Source organism: Nicotiana sylvestris, chromosome 2, assembly GCF_000393655.2.
Source record: "Nicotiana sylvestris chromosome 2, ASM39365v2, whole genome shotgun sequence".
NCBI classification, from domain to species: domain Eukaryota; kingdom Viridiplantae; phylum Streptophyta; class Magnoliopsida; order Solanales; family Solanaceae; genus Nicotiana; species Nicotiana sylvestris.
Genome location: NC_091058.1, coordinates 62248257 through 62270280, shown reverse-complemented (window position 1 = coordinate 62270280; position 22024 = coordinate 62248257). Strand labels below are relative to the sequence as shown.

At 36.6% G+C, this 22024-nt stretch overlaps 1 protein-coding gene across 1 annotated transcript; it reads right to left on the bottom strand.

The window, feature by feature from the left end:
- Positions 1–20443: 20443 nt before the first annotated feature.
- On the bottom strand, positions 20444–21037 carry LOC104225459 (acyltransferase Pun1-like). Its single transcript, XM_009777261.1, has one exon. The coding sequence runs from the start codon at positions 21035–21037 to the stop codon at positions 20444–20446; it is 594 nt and encodes a 197-aa protein (XP_009775563.1).
- Between the last annotated feature and the right edge of the window lie 987 nt (positions 21038–22024).

Here is a 22024-nt window from a genome sequence, read left to right as displayed (position 1 = left end):
CGGTAGTTGAAGATTCATGAGAAGAACTATCCAGTCCATGATTTGGAGTTAGCAGCCATACGTTGAAGATTTGGAGGCATTGTCTATATGGCATGTCATGTGAGGTATTCACGGATCACAAGAGTCTGCAGTATTTGTTCAAGCAGAAGGAGCTAAATTTGAGGTAGAGAAGGTGGTTGGAGCTATTAAAGGACTACGATATCACCATCTTATATCATCCGGGAAAGGCCAATGTGGTGGCCGATGCATTGAGTAGGAAGTCAGCTAGTATGGGTAGTCTTGCTTATATTCTGGTCAGTGAGAGATCGCTTGCTTTGGATGTTCAGGCTTTGGCCAATCAGTTCATGAGGTTGGATGTTTCTGAGCCCAACCGTGTATTAGCTTGCATAGTCGCTCATTCTTCATTATTGGAGCGTATTTGAGATCGGTAGTATGATGATCCTCATTTGTGTGTCCTTAGAGACACGGTGCAACACGGAGGTGCCAAGCAAGTTACATTAAGAGACGATGGAGTTTTAAGGCTGCAGGGTCGAGTTTGTGTGCCTAATGTGGATGAACTCCGAGAGTTGATTTTAGAGGAGGCCCATAATTCCCGGTACGCTATTCACCCAGGCGCCGCTATGATGTATCAGGATTTGCGGCAACATTATTGGTGGAGGAGAATGAAGAAGGATATTATTGCATATGTGGCTCGGTGTTTGAATTGTCAGCAAGTTAAGTACGAGCATCAGATGCCTGGTGGTTTGTTCCAGAAGATTGAGATTCCTGAATGGAAGTGGGAGCGTATCACTATGGACTTCGTTGTTGGACTCCCACGGACTTAGAAGAAGTTCAATGCAGTGTGGGTTATTATTGATAGGCTGACCAAGTCAACACATTTCATTCCTGTGGCAGTTTCCTATTCTTCCGAGAGGTTAGCTGAGATCTACATCTGGGAGATTGTTCGTCTTCATGGTGTGCCCGTGTCTATCATTTCGGACCGAGGTACGCAGTTTACCTTACATTTCTAGAGAGCAGTTCATCAGAAGTTAGGCACACGGGTTGAGTTGGGCACACGGGTTGAGTTGAGCACATCGTTTCATCCTCAGACGGACGGGCAGTCTGAGCAAACTATTCAGATTTTTGAGGATATGCTTCAAGCTTGTGTCATTGACTTTGGAGGCTCGTGGGATCAGTTTTTGCCTTTAGCATAGTTTACCTACAACAACAGCTACCGGTCGAGCATCCAGATGGCTCCTTATGAGGCTTTATATGGTAGGCGGTGTCGGTCGCTGATTGGATGGTTTGAGCCGGGAGAGGCTTGGTTGTTGGGTACAGATCTTGTACAGGATGCCTTGGACAAGGTCAGGATCATTCAGGATAGGCTTCGTACAGCTCAGTCCAGGTAAAAGAGTTATGCCAACAGCAAGGTTCGTGATTTGGCATTCATGGTCGGTGAGCGGGTGTTGCTTTGGGTGTCGCCTATGAAGGGCGTGATGAGATTTGGGAAGAGGGGAAGGCTTAGCCCTAGGTTTATTGGCCCGTTTGAGATTCTTGATCGAGTGGGAGAAGTGGCTTACAGACTTGCGTTGTTGCCGAGCTTATCAGCTGTGCATCCAGTGTTTCATGTGTCTATGCTTTGGAAGTATCACGGCTATCCATCCCACATACTCCCTCCGTTTCAATTTATGTGAACCTATTTCCTTTTTGGTCCGTGCCAAAAAGAATGACCCCTTTCCTTATTTGGAAACAATTTACCTTTATGCAATGATTTATAGCCACACAAAATAAATGTGCCTCATTTTACACCACAAGTTTAAAAGTCTTCTCTCTTTTCTTAAACTCCGTGCCCAGTCAAATGGGTTCACATAAATTGAAACGGAGGGAGTATTAGATTTCAGCACTGTCTAGTTGGACAAGGACTTGTCCTATGAGGAGTAGCCGGTAGCTATTCTAGACCGGCAGGTTAGTTAGTTGAGATCGAAGAGTTTCCCTTCTGTTCGTGTTCAGTGGAGAGGTCAGCCTGCTGAGGCATCGACTTGGGAGTCCGAGTCCGATATGCGGAGCCGATATCCCCATCTTTTCCCCGACTCAGGTACTTCCTTCTTATGCCCGTTCGAGGACGAACGATTGTTTTAGAGGTGGAGGATGTAATGACCCAAAAGGTCATCACTTGTTTTAGAAACAAATCTTGTGTTCCAAGGCCTTAAAACCTCCCTTTTACCTTACCTCAATTTGAGTGCATGGTCCGAACCTATATCCGAAAAGCCTTTTATGTGAAAATATGAGAAATAGAAATTTCGAGAGTTAAAATTTGATTTTGGTTGACTTTGGTCAATATTTTGAGCTAACAGACCCGGATCTGTGTTTCAACGATCCCGGGAGGTTCGCGCTAAAATATGGGACTTGAGCGTATGCCCAAAAATGAATTTCGAGGTCCCAAGCCTTAGAAATCAATTTTTGAAAGAAATTTATTTTGCTGAGTTATACATGAAATAAAGAAAAGAATTAATGTTTGAAACCATTGGTATCGGGCCCGCATTTTGTTTTCGAAGCCCGGTACAAACTTGTTAAAGTATTTAAATAATAATTGTGAAATTTGGTGAAAAATGGAGTTTATTTGACGTGATTTGGACCTCCCGTCGAAGAGTTATGAACTTTAAAGTGTTCTTGATGAAATGATGAGTTTTGAGGTTTAATTCAAAGTTTTACATGTTATTTACTGATTTGGTTGCACGAGCAAGTCTGTATGATGTTCTTAGGTTGGTGTGTATGTTTGGTTTGGAGCCTCGAGGGCTCTAGTGAGTTTTGGATAGGCCACAGAGTGGAATTTGGACTTATGAATTTCTGGTGTGTTGCAGGCCTGCAGGCTTCGCAATTGCGAAGCATGGCTCGCAAATGCGAAGGCAGTATTGCAAATGCGAAGAGAACTGGATTCCTCAAGGTTCGCAAATACGAATCCTTGTTAGCAAATGCGAGGTTAGCAGTTTGAGGGGTTCGCAATTGCGAACCCTGGTCGCAATTGCGACACCTGCAACCTGTAAAATCATAACTTAGACGCATTTCAACCATTTTTCAAACCTTTCAAAACCAAAACACTTTTGGGTGATTTTTCAAATACAAGTATTCTTCAAAATCGATTATACGAGCGAATTGGTAGTGGAACCAAGAGGTAACACGATATTTGAGACTTGAATTGTGTTCGTGGCATCGAGGTAAGTGTTTGGTATAACCTTAGCTTGAGGGATTATGAGTTGTGTCCTATTTGCTATGTGTTATTTGTTGAGTACGACGTATAGGCATGGTGACGAGTATCTATACGTTGGTATCAAGAATGCCCTTGAGTCTTATATTATGACTCCGTTTGTATTGTCCATGCCTTATGTGATGGTTCCTATTGTTGAACAAAACTTGTGGAAGTAGTAGTGGTATTTGAATATTGAAGAGCGTTGGCTCAAGTTGTATAATGAATTGTGGAAGTATAATTGCTAATTGAACCTTATAGAGCATTGGCTCAAGTTGTGAAGTAAGTGTCAAAAAGAGAAGAGGATTATTATGTTGTCTCCCTTGCCGGGATGTTGTTGCTTTCAATGCTATCTCTCTCGCCGGGATGTTGATGTCTTTGATATTGTTCCCTTGCCGGGATTTGATTATTGTACAATTATTCCCTTGCTGAGATTTTATTGTGATTTCACTTGCTTCCTTGCCCTATTGATTGTGATTGTTGTTTGGGTGAGGAAGAGTGTTAAAGCACGAAGGGTGATGCCGTGCATTGTTTTGGTGAGAGAGTGTTAAAGCACGAAGGGTGATGTCGTGTATGATTTTGTGAGGAAGAGTGTAAAAGCACGAAGGGTGATGTCGTGCTGCAAGATGTACAATTCCATGCCGATTATATTGATTTTATAGTGAGGACGATAGTAAAAGCACGAAGGGTGATGTCGTGCAGTTTATATTGATTCTTATGGTGAGGACGAGAGTAAAAGCACGAAGGGTGATGTCGTGCACTTGTTTGATTTCAGATTCTTATTGATAATTGAGACATGACGTTCCTCACATTTACTTGCTATCTTTCTATTTTTAATTGATGTTTCCCCGCAGCATGCTTCCCCCTCCCATTCTTAACTAAACATTCCTGCTTTTACTTTCCGCCGTATATGATTTAACTGCACGTGTTTAATTGGTAGTCTGGTCCTAGCCTCGTCATTACTTCGCCGAGGTTAGGCTAGGCACTTACCAATACTTGGGGTCGGTTGTGCTGATACTACACTCTTCACTGTGTGCAGATCCCGGCGCAACAACTTTTGGATCTTAGCTTGGACGGCTGCCTTCAGTCCATACGGAGATCCAAGGTAGTCTGCAGGCCCTGACGTTTCCCTCTATCCTTTCATCCTGTTTCATTTATGTATTTCAGAAACAGTGTCGCATTTATTTTCCTTCAGACCTTGTTTGTAGTAGACCGTTTGTGAAGTTGTGACACCAGTTCTGGGTAGTCTTTATTTAAGAAATCGTATTGGAATTATTTAAATGGTTTACTTGTTTCTTCCGCTTGTTTAAATTTCGCTGTTTATAAACTGTTGATTCACAATTGTTAAAGGATTAAAATGGGGAAAATATAATTTGTTCAAAAGGTTGGCTTGCCTAGCTTTCACTAGTAGGCGCCATCACGACTCCCGAGGGCGGGAAATCCGGATCGTGACAAAATTTAAGACAAAATCTAATGAGACTCTATACTAAATTTTTGACTTGATAATGGAAAGATAAAATACTTATGTTTTTTTTTAAAACTAATCAACGATATTTCCAAATGGTAAGCTTTAGGAAAAATTCAAAATTACAATTTAGTTTTAATACGAAAGTATTTCGATTATATGAAAAATTCAAAATGAGAAAACTTAGTGTAATATTACAATAGAAAAATATATAATAAAGGAAATAGAGATAATATGAGGATATCAATACTTTAAATAAATATAATAATCTATGTAAGTAATAAAAAAATATTATTGATAAATTTAGAAAACTAAAGAATTATGAACAAGAAATAAAAATTTAAAAATAATTTATAAGAAGTATGAAATATTTATGCTATACTAAAGGAATAGTGGATAATGATATTAAGCAAAGCGTGCTAACAAAATATTATATTATTAATACAATAATAATACTAAATAATAGATATTATAATAAAGCAAAGTAAGAAACAAAAATAAGTTATACGATGACTATTTATTTTTCTTTAATTTCATATAGGTTTAATTACTAAAATAATGTATTAAGAAGTAGGATGACAGTTGTAACTATATTAATGTGATATTAATATATTAAATGATAAATCATAGTTTAAAATAATTAATAATTTTTAATACTGATCTCGCATGAGCGGGTTTTAATATTTATATTATGTTGAAATGAGAAATGTCAGTATTGTGATTAAGTCAAGTGGTGCTTTAAAAAAAACATTTGGCACTTTCGAATCAAAAACCTAATAAGTATTAGGAAAAATCTAATGAAATCTATATAAAAAGAATTGAATTCATAATGGAAAAGAAAAAATATTTTTTCAAAAAAAAAAAATAATAATAATCAATGAGATTTCTAAATGAATTTGAGCAAAATTACATAAATGAAGGTGGGCATCTGATCTAAGATAGGTATTTTATGAATGTATTTAATTTGAGTTTTATTTTTCGTATGTTTAGGAACTAGGAATCTTGGAAGGAAACTTTCCAGTTAGTGGCACTAATTGAATTGAGAATATTAGTAATTTAATGATAAAATAGTAAACTAACGTATCTGCTTATATTTTGGAAGAACCAAAATTATAATTTAATTCAAATTTATAGTGAGTGAGAATTTAAATATTAAAGTTTTATTTGCTTATGGCAATGTAATATAAAAATAACAATTATTAAGAATATCAGTAGCTTTATGATAAAATAGTAAAGTGACATATCTTTTTATATTTAGGGAAAAATTATAATTACAATTTAGTTTTGAATATGAAAGTATTTCGATTATATGTAAAATTCAAAATGAAAAAGCTAATTATAATATTAGAGTAGAGAAAGATGTACCATGATGGGAATAGAGATAATATAAAGAATATTTACACGTTAAATTAATTTTAAAAATAAAATTAACTGAGTAACAATAATATACAAGATAGAATTGAATTTTTTTATAAAATTAAAGAATCGTGAACACTAGAATAAAATTTTAATAGTAATTTTAAGAAGTAAGAAATATTTATGCTATATTAAAAGGAGTAGTGGATAATGATTTTAAGCCAAGTGACGTGGTAATAAAATATTATACTAATAATATAATAATACTAAATGATAGATATTGTAATAAAAAATAAGAAATACAAAGTTATAAGATGAATATATGATTTAGTTTGCTTTAATTTCATATAGATTTAATTAATGAAATATTGTATTAAGAATTAAGATGCAGTTGGAATTCTATTAACTAAATATGATATAGTAAACTAAACATGTAAATCATAATTTAAAATAATTAATATTCTTTAATATTTATCGCGCATCGCGCGGGTACTAATACTAGTCCCTTCATTATAATAAGAGTTGTTCCGGGGAGCTGAGTTGTTAGATATATAAGGAAATTAAAAGAAAAGACAGGTTGTTTAAAACAATTATTTCTTTTTATATATTTATTTGGTTCGTTCTTTAATCTTTATTTTTATGCTAGAGAATTGTGTAATTATTTCAGTGTAAAATAGCGTGTTGAGAATCAACCAGGGGTCCACTTCTTAGTCCACATTTAACTTATACTTTGACCTCCTTAGTTATGTCATTCAACTAACCCGTCACCCTTATATCTAATCTAGAATTAGCCACTTTAGGTACTCCATATGAAGTTGCTGAATAAAAGAGCCAGATTTGTCACTTTTTTTCCACGAAGCTCACAAGAATTTATTATTAATTGAATGTATGCGATACTGCCCTCTAGCCATTACCTCCGATCTTCATTTTTTGTTTTTTTTTATAGAATTTTTCAACTTAAGACTTTTTTAAAAAAATTAACTTGAATCATTTAGAAAAATGGCAAAATTTATTTATTTTTCAGTTGACTTCGACAAAAACTACTGCGTTTTGGGATAATTGGTTTTACAGTCTTTATAAAAAAATTTTTTTACCAAAAATCTTTATTTTTACACCTAAGAGATAAGAAATTAATACATAAGAGCTCATAATTTTTTTTTCTATTCAAATTGTGAATAGGAGATAATTTCCTCGTGTTTATTTTGTTGTTAGTACTTAAAATGCACATGTAAAAGACTTAATATGCAGGACTTTGAGTCTTTGAAAAACCCCCGCATGCATCTTCATTTCCTTTTCATTTCCACACTATATAAATTTAGAAGTTGTTTGATTGTTGTACGGAAACTTCCTTTGGTATTCAATTTCCTGGTGTTTGTCTCCTAACTAATCTTAAGTAGTGATTGTATAGAGTAAGTGTAGACAAGTAAGAGAGAGAAAAATATCACGAGCTTTCCTCTGTATTTTGAAGAGAATTCATAAGAAATTACTAACTTTAGACTTATAATAAATTGACTAAGAAGTAAACTCTTAAGCTTCTCCATCAGAAAATTCTTCCACACACACAAAAAGCATTGCTGAGAAAGAAGAACAAAAAATGTGGTTGTTGAAGTGTGTAGCGTACCACATATACCTTGATAAATCATGAGCTCGAATCACTAGGAAGTAAATTGTTGGACTAAGTAAGTTTGTTTTGACAACTGACAAATTAAAGGAACTCAAGCATCAATCAGGTTCATATACAGTGTATACGGACAAGGGCAGATTCAAGTACAAGGCATGCATGTAAAGGAGATAAGCTTAAGTGCTTATATCTGATATCTCCTGAATGAAAAAGTTGTATAATTAATAAGAAGCAGGACTCCTTACTCGAAGAGAACTCTATCCTAAATAAGGGACGAGTTAGAAGTTGAAGATGACTAGAACTCTTCCAACAAGGAAGAGTATAACATTAGAACTTTAGTTATTTCCTATTCTACTAACTCTATATGTTTAAGGATGTTCTCTGCGAACCTACAACTATATGAACCAGATAGAAGCACCAGTTCCAAGTGTCTGTCTTTTTTCTAGTTCAATTGTAGGAGGGCTTTTGAGTTGTATCTTTCAGCTTTCTCTAGAAACATTTGTATTAGGTACTCAGTGTATTGTTCAAGTTAGAGTTAACTTGAAATTGTTGCAACAGTCTGAGGCTGGTTACCACAAAGGATTAGAGGTAATCCTTAGGTTTACAAGAGTTATATAAACGGTGTTTTTTGGCTCAGTGATTTAGTGAAGCGTTGGGGAAAATCCTACTAGGTAGTGGGTCGTGATTTTTTTTTACCTTTTGAGTCAGATGTTTTTCACGTAAAATACTTGTGTTATTTATTTTCTGCATTTATTATTCCGCAACCGTAATTTAAGAAACATATAGAAGAATCAGGTCCTTCTATAATCTATGCACGCAAAAAATTGGACACCGCAAAAATCACCATCTTCTTGTGTGGCATTGAAGTATAAAACATCATAAACTTAATTAGATAGTCATAATCCAGAAGATGTAATATTAAAGTATGCATTTGTGTAAAATAACAAAAAACGGTTACATTCATACATCTTCTACACTCCATTATCAAACGAAATTATATTGAAATCAAATCACGAGACACTATATATATAAGGTGCGGCTAGCAGCTAGATGAAGTTTCTTGCTTCAATTGGGAAGAATAGAAGCGAAGTCTAGAAGTTCCTTGTTAGTGTTAAATTCAGCCATGACTCCTTTATCTAAACTAACAAGTGCTTCAACCCCACCCCCTTGTCTATCATCTGACAAAAAAAATGAGTTTAAACCACCACTAGCTACTACTGCTCTTTCAGGCCTACCCCATCCAAAATCCACGTTATATAATTGGTAGTTGCATAAACTGGTAAACCAATACACATCCACAATATTGTCATTGGCATCAGATGGCCTCATCAAAATACTCAATGCTGATAGCAAACCATTTTGTTTGACATGATGTTTCTTCCTGAGTTGTTCTTTTCCCTTTCTCAATTCTTGAATCACTCTTGCGCTGCTCATTTGTTGGTAGATTTTATCGAGATTGTTGTAACAATATTCCCTGCAGAGTTATTAGGGAGAGGAGGGTTGAGTCTTGGCCGTAAATTTACCATTTGGTTTAGCACACATGGTTTAAAAATTCCTCCTGAATTCGACCTTGACGCAGGCATAATACATTTATAGAGCAGTGCAGTCACAACCTCGTTACGTGTCAGATTTTGCAATCCTGATTCTGATGTCATTACTTCCTTTAGGGCTCTGATTTTAGAACATGAGAAAACATACCTTCAGTAATACTTGATATAGCTGAAGGATTATTGGTTGATGGAAATATAGATGCACCAATGTTTAACCAAAAAATAAAATTTTAGTCAAAGCTAGAATTTAGAAGAATACGGGTTACTGATAATCAAAAAAATGTATAAAAAGAAGTAATTTAGGTAGCATGAGAGTAATCAAGAGAAAAATAAGTAAACCAAAGTTTATTCCAATAGTATTTTTTCTTACAATTGATCAGATATCTCCCTTTTATAGATATCTTGGAGATATACGTTTTGCCCAAATCATAATGAGGCTATTATGAGTAATTAAAGACATTGAATGCTACGTTACATAATCATTACATTCAATACAAATTCTCTAACGTATTCCACATTTAATGCCTATTAAATGCCGTATCTGCACTCTTTTCTATGGTCAGATTCATTCCTTTTGATTCTCGGACATAAATGACTTAGATAGGTACGAGCACTGAGTTATTTGAATAACTGCCCGTGCCTCTTCCTCTGCCATTTGCTCGTATCTGTTGCAACTCGTGCCTCTTGGCTAGTTGTAATTCTTTGGCCATTTGACCAGTCTAAGTGTCTCGACACGTCACCTTTATATTTAAATACAATTTTTCCCAATAGAGATAGTCCTCCCACTTTCCATTTATTCATCAGTTGAATATTTGGGAAGTGGATTCATTAAAAGAAAATTTTTGCCACCATTAATGCTATAATAAAATTGACGCTTCAATTGTCGCTTCCATTTAATGCTCCGTACACGTGTCATTTTTCCATTGGTTCTGCAGTTTTGCAGCCTTTTTCAAGGCTTTTTTACGGCTCCACTATTCACGAAGTGCTAGTTATCATTATTATGGTCCTTCCATTACTGCACTTTTACCTTTGGCGATTGCTTATTAATATAAATATAACTTCTTTCCTTATATTTTACCACATAAAGCTTATTGAACACTTAATTCCTCAAATCTCAGTTCACTTCTTCCTCACATTATTCTTCTTCGCCATGTCTTCACCAAACCCTAACCCTAGGAGAGTTCCCATTGTTGATACCTTTCCCAATGCCCCCATTAGGCATAGAAGGGGAGGTAGGCTTCGTAGCTTAGGGTCTACTCGTGGTAGTGGTTCGTCTATACCTTCTCCTAGTTCTAGTCCTTCTTCTAGAACCAGAGGTTCCCTTTCTCACAAATCTTCTTCTAGGGGTAAAGAACCTTCTAAACCATATGTGAGCCTTTAGTAAAGGAGATAGTCCCTACATAACTATCTTTTTACCATGATAGGGAATCTCTTAGAAACCAGGTTTCTGCTTTAGATCGTGCTGATGCTTACCCCACTCAAATTATAGAAGTTTTGACTCATGTAGTTCGCAAAGACTGTCATTGGAGTAATGATTTTTCCATTATTATCCCTAATCTAAATTAGAGAATTACTTCTTACTTGACCGGGTTCTCTTTTGTTTATACATACCCTTTCACTTTAGGGTTCAAACTAGCTATTGACCCAGTCATTCTTGAATTTTGTCGTTTCTTTAATGTCTGTTTGGGTCAAATTGGTCCAATCATATGGAGGGCTGTTGCTTGTTTGAGGCATTTAACCAATATGGCTGACGTTCCTTTACTTTTCCTCACCTGATTCATCTTTACTCCCCTAGGCTTTTCCGTAATGGCGTTTTTACCCTAGTGTCCAGGAGTAAGAGGGTTTTGGTGAGCCCTGAAGATGACAAGGACCGTGGCTGGTATGCCCGATTTATTGTTGCCCCCACTATTGGCTTAGTGGGTGAGGATAATGTTCCCTTCCCTAAGAAATGGAATTTTGCACGTAAGTCTTTTATCCTTCTCGTACCTTTTTTCTTCAAGTTTATCAACTTCTCTAATTTTGCCCTTTTTTTAGCAACCATGAGAGTTGTGGAGGATATTCCCAATTTCCGTGGTTGGGTAGATAAATTTCTGAAGACCGCACCAATAGATGGTAGGTCTTGGAGAACACTTTCTAACCGTTACGGTTGGAAAGTAAAGACTCATGGTAAGAGTTTTTATTTCATCTTTCACGCATATATATATTTTTCTTTATTGCTCTAACTCCCATCCTTCTTTTTCTCAGGATTTGCTATTCGAGGAGTTACTGCTGAAGCAGTTGCGGCCTCTCATGTCTCTTATGGAACCCGTACTCCTTCGAGGACCCGTATCTCTTTAGAAAGAGCCCGAGAAATAGTCTTGGGTTCTTCTTCTGCGAAAGGAAAGCTGTTGAAAAGGAAGACTCTGAAGAAGAGGAAGATGGGGGCTCCCTGGTGATGAGGCCACGAGCTAGGAGACGCATCGTCTCTGATGACGAAGCTGAAGTTTCCCCTCGTCTTTCTTTTTCTCTTACCGAACCTGTTGAAACCCCAGTAATAATTCCTGACGATGACGTCACTCCTTATGATACCCGCGAGTCTATTGATAAACTTTTCATCAGTGGTTTTGGTAGTGGAAGTTTAGGGCCTGTTTTAGATGAAATACCCTTATCTTCTTTTTCAACTCTCGTGCCTGTGATCCTTCCTTACCAGCCCCAGTTGTTTCTGTTCCTTCTTCTACTGTTTTCACTTCTTCTACCGCTCCTCCTTTGATAATTCCCCCTCCTATCATTCATCATATAGAAGTGGACTCTTCAAGTAGAAGTGTCGCTATGAGGAGGGTAACTATTGAAGTTCCTGATGATAGCAGCCTTTTGAGGAAGTCAGGTCAGGCAGATGTATGGCTGGAGCCTTTAATTGGCCCAATTGAAAAAGCAAAGCTGGAGAGCCATAGTTCCCTGACTCTAATGAATGATATCGTGCACTCCACTTTGAAGGTATTTTCCTTCTCTCCCTTATTTACTTTGTAAAATTTTTTTATCTTTGGGATTCGTATTTCCCTTCCTTTTTTTAGGCCAATCTTATCGACACAGAAATGATGAACAGAATCCCCCTCTTGGAGAAGGTAGCACGTGATTCAGAGAAGATAACACGTGATTCTCAGTTGGAGGCGATCAATTGGAAGGAACAATTTGAGAGTGCACAAATTGATATGGAAGATTTACAAGAGAGCAAGAATACCTTAGAGCAGCAGGTGCAGGCTTTAACTTCAGAGTTAGCGGTTGTAAAAGCTTCCTCAAGCCAAACAAAAAAAGAAAAAGAACGTGTCGAATCCTCCTTCTCAGAGCAACTATCTAAGGCCAGTGAAGAGACTAGAGAGTTGAAGGCTCTTTTGAGTCAAAAAGAAGTTTACGCTAGGGAGCTCGTGCAAAGCTTAACTCAAGCACAAGAAGACCTTCGAGTCTCTGCTAATACGGTGCGTGCCTTAGAGATCTCCCATGACTCTCTTCAAGCTTTTTATAACTCCGCCTTGGCTGAAAATGAAGAGCTAAAGAATGAGATTACTGATTGGGAAAAGGATTATGAGATCCTTGAAGAAAAATCTATTGTTAAGGTAAGTTGGGTATTTTTGAATTCACGTCGTGATACCCTAATTGAAGCTGGCCAAGAAAACTTCAACCTGGAGTTGGAGTTAGCTAAGATCAATGAAACCATTGAAAAAGTTCAGCAAACTCAGGACTTTCCTTCTCTTGTGGTTGATGCTCCCGTGATGTTGAAGCTGATACGGGTATCCCAACTCTTTCAAGCCCAATCGAGCCTGTTGCTGCAAACCAAGTTGAAACCGCATCTGTTGATGCACCTGCCCAAATTGAGCCCGTTGCTATTGATGCTCCTACTTCAGTTCCACAAACTTCTCAGTGACCAGTTTTAATCATTTGAATGATTTTGTTTTTGTTTTTATTTTGGAAAATTGTAATCAAACCCTTAGCTTCATTTGAGGGTTGGTTTTGGAAACGCAAGTCCCCAAGTTTTTTATGGGGCAATTTGTATAAACAATTTCATAGTTTTATGACTAAGTTCGTACTTAGTCTTCAGTTTTTAAGTATTAAGAAGTTTTTCATGTTATTATCTTAAACTTCTGTCTGCTTTATTCTTGCCTTTATTTTTAAGGACTTATAGAATAATTTGCATTTTTGTTCTTCGAAAATGCTTCTGTTAATCTCATGACTAACTAATTTAAACATGACTTTTATAAAAGAGGGTCCTTTTATATTTCGACACTTAATGAAGAAGACGTCTCAACTTCATAATGGTGTTATCATACGATAAAAGAAATAGAAAAACACATGTTTCTTTGAAATAACTTTGACAAGTTTTGAATAATACTTTACATGTATTTGAATTACATCTATAACTTTCTCATAACTGTTTTTCTTGTAACAGATTTTTACAAAAGAAGAATAATAGACATGGGGTTTTTCCTTATAACCCGTTTTAGTGCATAGCCTTTACCCTAACTATAGTGAGGTTTTTCTTTGGCCTTAGCTCGTGGCTCCATCTCGTGACTTTGTGACTTTTACTCTGCACTTGACTCTTTTAGGCTTGATTTTTCCTCAATCTTCTTTGCCTTCTTTATACACATATTTGTGTATATTATGTAGTCCCCCAAGTGTTTGAGTATTGAAGTATGAAGCCTCGAGCACTTGATAGTTTCTCTTATTTGGTCCTTTTCCTGAAAAGAAAAAACATACGGGACTCGGAGGTGCGATTATCGATGAAGACTGCTTAACCCATTTGAATTTCTATCAGAATAATTGTAACCCTAGGCCAGGAATTTTTGGTTATTTCGTGTTCCTTACAGGTCGTGACTCATCATTTAGTACGGGTTAGCTTTTTGCCTATCATCTAAAATCGTTAGTAAAATTTTAACAATTCAAAAATTAAATTTAAAATAGTGATACCTGACTGTGGGTATTCCTTAGAAATAGTATCTCTTCAAATGAACAACATTCCAATATGAAGGTAGTATCTTGCCATCCATTGTCTCCAGTTCATATGCTCCCTTTCCTGCAATATCACGAACTCTATAGGGTCCTTCCCATGTTGGACTTAATTTACCCGCGTTAGCTGCCTTTGTAGATTGAAAAACCTTTTTAAGCACGAAATCCCCCACTTTGAAGAATCTGAGGCGTGCTTTTCGGTTGTAATATTGTTCTATGACTTGCTTTTGTGCTGCCATTCTTGTTAATGCAGCTTCTCTCCTCCCCTGGAGTAAATCTAGATTGACCTGCATCTCCTCGTCATTAGATTCTTGTGTCGCCTATATGAACCGTGTACTTGGTTCCCCTATCTCTACTGGAATTAAAGCCTTAGCTCCATAAACCAATAAAAACGGTGTTTCTCCTGTACTTGTTTTTGCAGTTGTACGATATTCCCATAAAACTCCAGGTAACACTTCAGGCTAGTTACCTTTTGATTCCTCTAATCGTTTCTTTAAATTATTGATAATAACCTTGTTTGTTGATTTTGCTTGTCCATTACCCACCGGATGATAAGGTGTAGACGTAATCCTTTTAATTTGCCAACTTTGAAAGAATTTTGTAATTTGAGCTCCAATAAATTGAGGGTCATTATCACACACGATCTCCTTTGGTACACCGAACCGGCATATGATATTCCGCCAAATAAAATCTTTGACTTCCTTTTCTCGCACCTGTTTAAATGCTCCTGCCTCCACCCATTTAGTAAAATAATCAGTGAGTACGAGCAGAAACTTTACCTATCTTTTTGCTTGTGGTAATGGACCCATGATATCCATTCCCCATTTCATAAATGGCCATGGCGCAATGATCGGATGTAATAACTCCGCAGGCCTATGCATATTGTTACCGTACCTTTGACATTTATCACATTTGGCCACAAAACTTTCTGCTTCTTCTTCCATTTTAGGCCAGTAATAACCTGCCCTAATTAAAGTTCTTGCCAATGACCTTCCTCCTGCGTGATTCCCGCAATGTCCCTCGTGTATTTCTTTCATTACATACTCCGTTTGCGAAGGTCTGAGGCATCTTGTTAAGGGACCACCGAACATTTTACGATATAAATTGCCTTGCTTTAAGTAGTACCGAGCAGCCTTCTTTCGAAGCGCATGAGATTTTTTCTTATCATCAGGGACGGTACCATACTGCAAAAAAGCAACAATCTCGTTCCTCCAATCCCAAGTTAAATTATTAAAATTTACTTCATTCTTATCAGGATCGAGGACTGAATGAAATAAATGTATAACTGAGGCGTTTGCATCGCTTGCCACATCAGCTGCAGATGCGAGATTAGCTAGGGCGTCCGCTTCAACATTTTCATCCCTTGGTATTTGTTTAACTTTCCAGGTTTGAAATTACTTTATCAATTCCCGTACCTTTTCTAAGTATTGTTGCATCCTTGCTTCCCTAGCTGTATAAGTCCCTAGCATTTGATTAACCACGAGTTGCGAATCACTCTTGATTATAATCTGATTTATGCCAAGCTCTCGTGCCAATTCTAGACCTGCAATCACAACCTCATACTCCACTTCATTGTTAGTTATGGAGTAACCTTTAATAGCTTGTCGAATGGTTTCACCCGTATGTGGTACCAAGACAATCCCTAAACCTACACCTTTTACCTTAGATGAGCCATCAGTGAATAAAGTCCAAGTTCCCGGGTTAGCTCCATTGAATACCTGTAATTCTTTTTCTGCTTCTAATTGCATCCCCTGGCTAAAATCAGCCACGAAATCAGCTAACACTTGTGATTTTATAGCAGTTCTAGATTGGTATGTGATTTTTTATTCACTTAACTCTATTTACCACTTAGCTAACCTACCTGATAACTCATGCTTATGTAATATATTACGTAAAGGGTAGGCAGTTACTACAACGATAGGATGCCACTGAAAGTAAGGTCTTAACTTTCTAGATGCCATGATTAATGCAAGTGCAAGTTTTTCTAACTGAGGATACCGCGTCTCCGCATCTAACAAAGATTTACTAACATAATAGATAGGGGATTGTTTACCTTGTTCTTCTCAGACCAAAACAGCGCTTACCGCAACTTTCGAAATAACAAGGTAAATGAATAGTCTTTCCCCAGCCTTTGGTTTTGCCAGCAAAGATGGATTTGATAAGTATGTTTTCAAATTCCTGAGTGCCTGTTGACATTCCTCATTCCATTCAAAATGATCCTGCTTCTTAAGGGCTGAGAAGAATTTAAAACACTTCTCTGATGATTTAGAAATGAATCTTCCCAAGGCTGCAATTCTCCCTGTTAATTTTTGAACTTCTTTCTTGTTTGAAAGTATATCAGAGATTTCTTCAATGGCCTTAATCTGTGTAGGATTCACTTCAATACCACGGTTAGAAATAAGAAAATCCAAAAATTTACCTGATGCAATGCCAAATGCACATTTTTCGGGATTTAACTTCATATTAAATTTGCACAAAATTGAAAATATGTCAGATAAGTGTGATATATGACCTTTTGAATACCGAGTTTCAACAAGCATTTCATCTATATATACCTCCATAGTCTTTCCTAAATGCTCTCGAAACATTTTGGTAACTAACTTTTGATACGATGCACCTGCATTCTTTAGACCAAAGGGCATTACTTTATAACAGTAAGTCCCCCTGTCTGTTATGAATGAAGTTTTTTCTTCATCTCCCGGATCCATTTTAATCTGATTATAACCTGAATATGCATCTAAAAAACTTAATAGTTCGTGACCTGCAGTTACATCAATCAATTGATCTATGTGTGGTAGTGGAAAAGAATCTTTAGGGCAGGCTTTATTAAGATCTGTATAATCTACACAAACCCGCCACTTACCGTTCTTCTTTGGGACTACAACATTGTTAGCTAACCATTTAGGATACTTTACCTCACGAATGGAACCAATTTTTAGCAATTTTTGGACTTCTTCTTGAATCACCTGATTCTTGAAAGTTCCTTGCTTTCTTTTCTTTTGCTTGACAGGAGGGTATGATGGATCTTCATTTAGTTTATGAGTCATCACCTCCGGTGGTATTCCTGTCATGTCAGAGTGGGACCAAGAAAAGCAATCTACGTTAGTTTTCAAAAATCCAATTAACTTACTTCTCATACCTTGGCTAAGATTGGCTCCAACATAGACTTTTTTATCAGGCCATTGAGCAAATAGCACGACAGACTCTAATTCCTCTATTGTTGTTTTGATATTTTCATTCTCTTCTGGTTCTTGAATGGTATCAGGCCTTGAGTCTACATCTGTTTGCCCTTGTTCAGTTAAGGTTTGTGTTGTGGTGTCCTCAACTGCCTTCTGTGATTGCTATTTACCTTCATTTCTTGTGCTTGTATCTGCAACAGAGTTGATAGCCCTAGCTGTATGTTGATCTCCACGAATTTGACAGATTCCCTATGGTGATGGAAATTTAATAACTTGATGTAAGGTTGAAGGAACAACATCCATTTCATGGATCCATGATCTCCCAAGAATCATGTTGTAAGCCATCTCCATATCTACCACCTGGAACTTTTTATCTTTGACGACTCCTTCAGCGAATGTAGTGAGTGTTACCTCTCCTTTCGTGAGGACACTAGAATTATCAAATCCAGATAGAGTATGCGCCTTTGGTATCACTTTATCTTCAATCCAGATAGAGTATGCGCCTTTGGTATCACTTTATCTTCAATCCAGATAGAGTATGCGCCTTTGGTATCACTTTATCTTCAGCTTGCATCTCATGTAATACTCTTAGCAAAATAATGTTCACGGAACTACCTGGATCAATCAAAACTCATTTCACATTAGTATCATATACAATTAAAGATAATACCAGTGCGTCGTTATGAGGGGTTAATACGCCATCTGCATCTGTGTCATTGAATGTTATGTTGTCTTCCTCTAAAACATGCCGCACCCATTTCCTTTAGGTAATTGTTACTTTGGAAATTTTGTTAGCTGCAGTATATGATATACCATTGACATCTTCACCCCCACTTATAACGTTGACAATTCTTTTGGGAGAAGGTGATTTTGGAGGCTCCTACCTGTTCTTCATGTAAGCTTGCTTGCCTTTCTCACTGAACAACTCAGTAAGATATCCTTGTTTTAATAAATGATCAACTTCACTTTGTAAAAATCTGCAATCTGCTGTTTTATGTCCGTAGTCATTATGAAACTCGCACCAATGGTCAGGGTTGCGCCTGTTTGGATTCGATCTCATTTCCTTTGGCCATCGAACCTTATCTCCCATGCTTCTCAAAACAACTACGAGCTCGGAGGTGCTGGCGTTGAAGTTGTAACCACACGAATCTCGCTTTTAAATTTCTATTATCATCTCGTGACTCATAGATGTTTCGCTCGTTCCTGAATCTTGATGAAGAACCTGATTCTCTATTTCTTGATCTATGATCGTACCTTTGATTATCCTACTTTGACTGTGAGTCCTTTCCCGCAGGTCCCATGTAAGGCTCGTACCTATTTTTACCGGATCGTTTTTTGGTCTCTGCACGTCTCGAACTTACCTTTTCTTCTTTTTGAAATCGTGGAACAGTATCTTCCTCAATCCTCAGCTTCGTGCTATACCTGTTATAAACATCATTCCACGTTGTAGCTGGGAATTTTCGAAGGCTTTCCTTGAGTCTCCTCGTAGCTTCCGAGCTTTTTTCATTCAAATTACTTGTGAAAGCTATAACTGCCCAGTTGTCAGGTACACGTGGAAATGTCATTCTTTCATGTTGAAATCTGTCCACGAATTCTCTAAGCAGTTCTGAGTCCCCTTGCTTGATTTTGAAAATATCCTCCATTCTTTTCCTACTTTTGAGCTCCCGAGTGTGCTTTGATGAAAGAATCTGCAAGCTCAGCAAAAGAATTTATAGAATTTTTGGGTAAAAGAGAATACCATGTTAGCGCTCCTTTGTTTCACCAAATATTTTGACTAATACTGATTCAATCTCCTGCTTAGTCAAATCGTTGCCTTTTACGCCCGTTGTGAATGCAGTCATATGATCTCGTGGGTATGTTGTTCCATCATATTTTGGAATATCAGGCATTTTGAGCTTTTTTGGAATTGGGAGTGGAGCAACACTTGGCTTCCAGGGTTGTTGCGAATATCTATCCATATCTACCCCTTTGATTATGGGTGGCACCCCGGGTATCTGCTCTATGCGCTCACTTTGCTCCTTGAGCTATTTCTGCCAGGTTAGTACTAAATTTTGTAAATCAGAATTAATTACATTACCTGGTTCTCTCTCCTGTGATTCACTGGGAGTTCCACCGCTGCCTGAGTTAACTAGCTCGGAACAAGGGTTTTCCAAAGTGTTATTATTTGGAGTAGGTGTGGATGTTGCAACATGTAACTGGTTAACAAGTGCCTCAACAGCTTTGTTGACCTGAGCAACAATTAATTTCTGCAAAGCTTTATCAACAGCTTCAACATTTTCAAATTGAGCATGCTCATTTATTTGAGACCCATCAGGAGTACTCTCACGAGATTGTCGTGGAGAGTCTCGTGGAGTAGGAACTTGAGTGTTAATATTATGTGGATCTCCCTGATTTTGTTGGTTCTCTTGGTTTCCTTGAGTGTTATCAATGTTGTTCGACATAATAGATGCAACAAGGAAAGTTAAGTGAAAAGAAAATAAATTATCAGTTTTCCGGTAACGGAACCAATTTGTTTAACCAAAAAATAAAATTTTAGTCAAAGCTAGAATTTAGAAGAACACGGGTTACTGATAATCAAAAGAATGTATAAAAGGAAGTAATTTAGGTAGCAAGAGAGTAATCAAGAGAAAAACAAGTAAACCAAAGTTTATTCCAATACTATTTGTCCTTACAATTGATCAGATATCTCCCTTTTATAGATATCTTGGAGATATACGTTTTGCCCAAATCATAATGAGGCTATTATGAGTAATTAAAGACATTGAATGCTACGTTACATAATCATTACATTCAATACAAATTCTCTAACGTATTCCACATTTAATGCCTATTAAATGCCGTATCTGCACTCTTTTCTATTGTCAGATTCATTCCTTTTGATTCTCGGATATAAATGACTTAGATAGGTACGGGCGCTGAGTTATTTGAATAACTGCCCGTGCCTCTTCCTCTGCCATTTGCTCGTATCTGTTACAACTCGTGCCTCTTGGCTAGTTGTAATTCTTTGATCAGTCTACGTGTCTCGACACGTCACCTTTATATTTTAATACAATTTTTCCCAATACAACCAATCTATTGTGGCCTACTTGTCACGTAATTTTTTGATGAAGAGTTATAACGTGCAATAGTTGCCCAGTCATTCATGAAATTAGTAACTGTACATCCATCTCCAAGCATATGTGACAAACATGCACTAACTGCTATTCCTCCGCATTTGAAATGACTTAGTTGAGCCACAGCAAATTTACTACCCTTATCATAGGAAGTTTTCCAAGGCAAATTTTTGGGGAAGGCCAAATATTCAGGACCAGTATCAGGAAGATTGACGACATCAGACATGGAACAATTCAGTTCAACATTTAAGAATTTAGCTCCCATGTCGTCATTGCATTCAATAGCTACATTATCTTTCAACTTCCCAGCAACTGGATAAAAAGAGGTTAAGGTTTTCGATAGATAATTCTCGAGAACTTGGGCTAATTCTTGTTTGGAACTTTTATTAATGTTGTGATGTAGAGGTCTAGGGTAGAAGAAAGCAATGTGAATGTACATGGTACTCATGACTTGATCAAGAAGAGAAAGCTTGTAATTTTTAAGTGGAGATGGTGTAGTAGAGGAGGCCTTAATAATCTTTTCAGAAACCGAAATGATTCTTGAGACAGCCATATCTTAATTACTGATCAGAATGATCTCAAGAAATTTGAACTGGTATTTCCCAATTTAATGTCTATGCATATATATAGATATAACCTAGAAATAATTAGCTTGTGGCTTGGATTTATTTTTCATCATTACACATATCATTTTGGTCAACATAGTATCACTAAGCAGCTTTATACTTTCGTATGAATCCTTCTATGAATTCTTTGACACCAGTTGTTAACTTACTATCACTAGCTTTAAATTATCGTCTAGAGTGGTCAAGATGTTCTACAATATTAGGCAAAGAGGAAATTCTCCTCATGTTCAAGATAATTAACAGCTTGTTTGGATGCCTATTGTATTGTATTGTATTGTATTGTATTGTATTGTTACTTTAAATATAATATTTGTTTTGATTTTTTCTTAAATTTTATTGTATCGTATCATTAAATCCGTCGTTACGTAATAACTAAAAGTGTCACTCTATGAAACGATCGATTTGGTGTGGTCGCATTGTTACCTTATTTTTTTCTCTCATCTTGCCCTTCTTTTATTATTAAATAATTTTATTTTATCCTTTACCCTACATTTTCATATAATAATATTATCACATACTGTACTTTTTAAAAAAAATATTGTAAGTTCATTCTTCGTATTGTTGATCCAAGACATTATGAAACAACGAAAAATAATACAATCTATTCAAATTTATATACATCAAAACTATAAAATACAATACTATACGATATGAAAAGCTAGATAACAACCATCCAAACAAGCTGAAAGGCAAAAGAAGAAAAAATCTAGAACAACATCCAGAAATGTACTAGTTGTTCTTTTCCCTTTCTCAACTCTTGAATCACTCTTGTGGGCTCCATTTGATCTATAATTTACTATTGGTTCCGCGCAGATGGTTTTAAAAGTCGACCAAAACTCGCCTTGACGCGTCAAATTGCTAAATTCCTAGAGTTTGGTTTTAAAAATTAGATTAAGCTGATTTTATTTTTCAAA